This window comes from Hypomesus transpacificus, chromosome 16 (genome assembly GCF_021917145.1).
Source record: "Hypomesus transpacificus isolate Combined female chromosome 16, fHypTra1, whole genome shotgun sequence".
Classification (NCBI taxonomy): domain Eukaryota; kingdom Metazoa; phylum Chordata; class Actinopteri; order Osmeriformes; family Osmeridae; genus Hypomesus; species Hypomesus transpacificus.
In genome coordinates this window covers 2,096,466-2,101,754 of record NC_061075.1, presented here as the reverse complement: position 1 = coordinate 2,101,754, position 5,289 = coordinate 2,096,466, and the positions used below count along the sequence as shown (strand labels likewise).

At 46.4% G+C, this 5,289-nt stretch overlaps 1 protein-coding gene across 5 annotated transcripts in view; it reads left to right on the top strand.

Annotated features, from left to right (window-relative positions):
• The first annotated feature begins 396 nt into the window (after positions 1 to 396).
• The window catches only part of ampd2a (adenosine monophosphate deaminase 2a), a 29,278-nt gene continuing 24,385 nt past the window's right edge, over positions 397 to 5,289 (top strand). For 2 of the 5 annotated variants that reach the window (XM_047036760.1, XM_047036759.1), the window contains exon 1: positions 3,056 to 3,916. In XM_047036760.1, coding sequence (XP_046892716.1) covers positions 3,445 to 3,916 — 472 coding nt within the window. In that variant the 5' untranslated portion in view covers positions 3,056 to 3,444. The other 3 variants (XM_047036761.1, XM_047036763.1, XM_047036762.1) reach the window with 3 other exon arrangements.

Here is a 5,289-nt window from a genome sequence, read left to right as displayed (position 1 = left end):
GTGGGGAGTGTGGGGGGAGGTGCTAGCAAAGCAGGGAAGTGAGGACTATGATGTGACTTCACATTGTGTCATCATAGCTCCACCCTTTCTGTTCACTGGAGATTAAAGTCCACTCTGATCCTTGAAATGGAGACTAAAAAACGGGTGTATTTATATCAATGTGTAGACCTATGTTCTTTATAATGTGAGTATTTTCTAGAGTTCTGCAGGCATGAAGCAGTCTCTGTACAGTTTTCACATGGTCACATGCCTAGCTTGAAAACCTCTTAGTTAAAGTTATGTTGACTGGTATTACTTATTAATGTATACCCAACATTTGCATAACACCAGCGTATCACTATAACGGCCCCTTTAAATATCTTGTTACACTTATCTCCCCCTGCAATTTGTGTAGTTGCGTCATCATAACTGTTCACAGAAGTTCCCCTTCTGTCCTGTCTGTTTACAAATTCGTCCAGTAATATGTTATACTAAGGTGAAATCAATCTCATTATTTGCATATCGTGCTATATTTGAAGTAATTTGCTGCTTAATGCTATGTTGTATGTTCATAAGATCCTAGTATTAGTTTACAACTAGTAGCTCATAGCTAACATTTTTTGAATATTTAACAGCTGCACTTTTTCTGTAAAATTCACTGTTTTCAGGTTACGTTATAAGCGAGGTAGCTGGCTATTGTAGCTAAATAATTTCAAACTGTTTTGACAGGCTTGCATTATAAACGTTTTAAGGTCAAGACGTCAAGGATCACTATTATTTTGAACGAGCCATCTTCAACTCATCTCTGAGTCTTGGATCATCATTATTAATGGCAGGAGGTAAGTTGACAGCACATAGAGCTAGCTAACTGAGTTAGCTTTGTTGTCTCGCCACCTGAAGTGAACTTTAACTAGGCAGTCCAGTTAATCTTGGGCTTACACATCGTAACAGTTAGCTAACATTACATTAACCCATAAAACCAAAATAGGAGGCACTGGTAAACGTTTTTTTTTGTGTGTGTGTGTTGTCAACTATCCAAGAGGAAAGTGTCTGGTAAGTTCTGTGCGTCAAGTTGTTGACACTTGGTGCGAGGTGGATACTAGTCTGCTGCCGAACAAGCATCCACTTTTTGACAAATCAAAATTATGTCAACAGAAAATATTAAATATTAAGTTAGTTGGCACTCAATGTATTTATTTAATGTTTAAAGAATTTTAATTAAGTACAACTATTATATATTATGATAAATGATAGATAACATTCGCCAGTTAAATAGTTGTCATTGCTGCTTTCAGTATGATCATAGGCGATATACTATTAGTGCATTTGCACCCCCTACTGTTGGGATGAAAACATGTGATGAAAACATTTACATAAAATAAAAAAATAAAAACGTATTAAATGTTTTTAGAAAATGTTTAAGTGATGTCAGAATTGTATGTTATATAATGGTTTGTTGTACTCTAATGATTAATTTGAAATTTGAAAAAATCTAGTATTCATTTTGAGCATGTTTTTGTAAGCAAAATAAATCACTACACTTTGCACCACCAGTTTTGAAACCTAGAATCGCCTATGTTATGGTCACGCTGTTTTAATAACGTTTTCTAAAAAGGTTGGCCAACATTTTGATGTTCAGCAATACCGCAAACGACTTTTGATGAGTCCAATAAAGACTAAATTGTATTCAATTACTTATTAAATGACTACAAATAATCGCCAAAAACCCATTGAAAACATCTGTCTAATAGAACGCTTGTCAGCTCATCTCCATAAAAGGATAGTAAGTAGGCTGTCCTTTTAACTTCTTTTGGGTATAAGCAGGAGTAAGTAGTTGACCTTGGGTCATTTTATATTGATGAAGTTTGTGAAGTATGACCATACAAGGTGTGTGGAGCTGGCAGAGGAGGAGGTTGATGGGGGCGTAAGTGAATGTTTTGGGTACATGGCTTGTCTCTGCCAGCAAATCTGCCAGATTCTCAGACATTTCACAAAACCAGTCATCAGTCTACAGTACAGGAGTCGAATGTTTAGTGAAAGGTTGAGCAGGCAGGCAAGAAAAAGCCTAAGCTTGACCAGTAGGAACGTAAACAGAAGCAGAACGAGCAGCCAGCTGAAGGATAGTGTCATCTCAACTGTCCCCTCAACTTCTGGGTAAGGCATGGACGTACGGTCTGGGTTAAAAAGTAGGCTTTGGTTTTCGAGCTGTGTGACCTCAGGGGGAGGGGGGGGGGGGGCGGTTTGCTCAAAGAACTGGGTCAGATTTATTGTAATGTTACAGAAATCCTGAAGGCTAGTTGTAGGCTACAGTGTACAGTGAAAGTAACATGAAGCCTGATTTTATTGCTTTGACCTTTGATGTTCTGTTTATGAATTAGGCTATTAGGCTAAAGTCGAACGAATCACATCAACAGCGTGATCATGTTGTAGTCATGATGAACGCGAGTGCACTTTCTGAAAGAACGGCTGGTACCTTGGTACACTAGCGACTTCTTACCACTAGATGGGGATCTTTTTTCGCAGTTCTCCTACAACCTCTCGAGGAGACGTTCATTGAAGTCACTACAGTGTGTAGGCAATCCACCTTAACATTTGTTTACACAGTAAAAGACAGTAGAGGTTTTCGTTTTGTACCTATGTAGCTTTGGTAGTGGGCCTGAACTCTTGTTTCGTGTTATATTCCAGGAACGTGGCAGAGATGTAGCTTTATCATAGCACACCCTGTCAATTTGGCATTACTTACTCAATGCTCGACTTCGAAACTTCTCAAAAGCAGTTACCCGGCATCATTTCCCCATGTTGCCTAGTTACGCCCTCTTGCTCCCAGCTGGAAACGTGTGGCAGACATGCCTGACGAAAGGTCCCAGGGGTTAGCCTATGCTCTGGCACAGCAGGGCTGTCCTTATGCTCTGGCACAGCAGGGCTGTCCTAGGTGAGACTCATTGCTTATAGGTCAGCTGACTGGGCTGGGATCTGGCACCGGATGAAATCAGAGTGTTGACATGAGAGGAAGTTGGAACGTGGAGAGCAGCTCGAGCCGGCCTGCAGGGATAACTGCCCTTTGCAACACTTTTGCAGCGTTGTCACACTTTATTTATAAGCTGTAATGTCAGCCATTGAGAATTTCATCCACCCCTCTTAACACTGGCCAGACCTGCCTGCCTGCTTGTCTCCCCTCAGAGAGGTTTTCCATTAAGGCAGTTGGGGGTAAGTGACTTGTCTGCTGGGAGCTACACTTCTCCACGGCAAACTTTGGCCCGTTTTCTCCATTTCTCTCGGCTCGTAGCTGCGTTCTCCACCTTGCGTCTTTGATTTCTGTTATTGGTTTCTATTTAGAGGCGAGTGGGAAGGTTTGATCCGTGTGCCGTGGCCTGGTCAGCTCTGTGTTCGGCCCTGGCCGGCCTGAAGTGCTGTGGGATCTCCTAGCAAGCCTCTGCTGGCTGTCTTGCTCGGTTGCAGACTGCAATGCCCTCCTCCTCCGTGCTCACCCGGCTCCGGATTGGCTCGCGGGCCCTCGTTCCGCGGTTGCTGGGGCAACCGTGGAGGACGCGCCCCAGCGTGACAGGGGAGGGTCTGGGGCTGCCAGGAGTCCCACCCCCACGCAGCCTGCCTGCCTGTGACCTGGGGAGGGGGAGGGGCCTGAGCCAGCAGCCCTGCAGAGGGACCTCCTCCACAGGCCCACCCCGGGCCCTGCCACTCCACAGCCACAGTCCCGCTGCTGGGAGCATCTCTCTTAGCGCTGTCATCAGACCAGCTGCTTTTCTCTGCTTCCGCCGGCTTTTCTGCACCTCTGAGTCACTCTGCTCCGGTCGTCGTAGGAGCACAGGCAGCACGATGTCCTCCTCCTCCTCCACCACCGCAGGCGAAGGCAGGGGGAAGCCCAAGCCCAGTTCCCCGCTACGCAAGAGGGGGAGCCTGCAGAGCACCACCAGCCCTGGTGAGTGGAAGGGTGGGGGTGCTGGGAGGAGGGGGATGGGGGTTACCCCGGTGAGGGGAAGGGGAGGAGTGGGATGGGGAGGAGAGGAACCGCGTGTGGATGCTGAAACGATGGAGGGAACTGATTCTTCTTGGTGCAGAACAATGTGAACTGTAGATGGAGGAAAAGAGTGAAAAAAAAGGGAGGATGCTCCAAGTCTTGCGACAATGTTGTTCCAGATGTAATGACTGTCGGGGTCAGGGTTTCCACTCTTTGATGCACATGGGGGTTGTATAACATAGCATTTGTCACTTAGATAAAAACATGTATGACTCCGTCCTGTCCGTGGTGCTAGGACGGGCTGGAGGAGCAGAGTGTGGTAATAATGTGACTGAATAATGCAGGGTGGCTGAGTCTTCCTGCCTCTCTGTTGAGGAGTGCAGGGCTGCATGCTGATGACGACGCCAGCCTCTGGTGATGGTGAGGCCAGCCTCTGGTGATGGTGAGGCCAGCCTCTGGTGATGGTGAGGCCAGCCTCTGGTGATGGTGAGGCCAGCCTCTGGTGATGGTGAGGCCAGCCTCTGGTGGTGAGGCCAGCCTCTGGTGATGGTGAGGCCAGCCTCTGGTGGTGAGGCCAGCCTCTGGTGATGGTGAGGCCAGCCTCTGGTGATGGTGAGGCCAGCCTCTGGTGATGGTGAGGCCAGCCTCTGGTGATGGTGAGGCCAGCCTCTGGTGATGGTGAGGCCAGCCTCTTGTGATGGTGAGGCTGTGCTTGCAGTGAGGGGGCTAAGTAGTAAGCAACACTGAAACCATAAGGTCCGTGTCAAATAGCTCATTTTCTGTTCATTGTTCTTTTCCTTCAAATAATATCATTTTTAAAATATTTTTTGGGGGGCCGCATATTAGCACAGTAGTCTATAATATGTTTTTCAAATGTTCCAGAAGATTCTAAGTTTTGATATGAATATGAATGACCACATTTTGGAGTGAATTTTCGCCAGCGCCGGCCATTGTCATGTGATGACGGTGGGATTGTGGTGTTTTTGCAGGGGGGGCCCCTCATGTTCCCAATCACTCGCCCCTCACCATCACAATGCCTGTTATCTTAGCTGGCTGGTGGGGATCCTACATTCGACATGGGGTAACAACAACTGTTGCAATAGGTTATCAGTCTATAGATTCAGGTTTACATAGGAAGAGACAGTCTTATTCATGGGAATCAGGCATATTAGGTTCCACGCTCCTCAAACAGAGGGTCACTGGGAGTTCTCCTGGAGGAGCTTCACCAGCAGGTGCAGGACCGGTGCAGCTCAGACTGGCACTGTTAGCTTAGTGAAGCCATATTCAGGAAATATCAATATCCTCCATGAGAGAATCAATGCAGTCTGGTTACC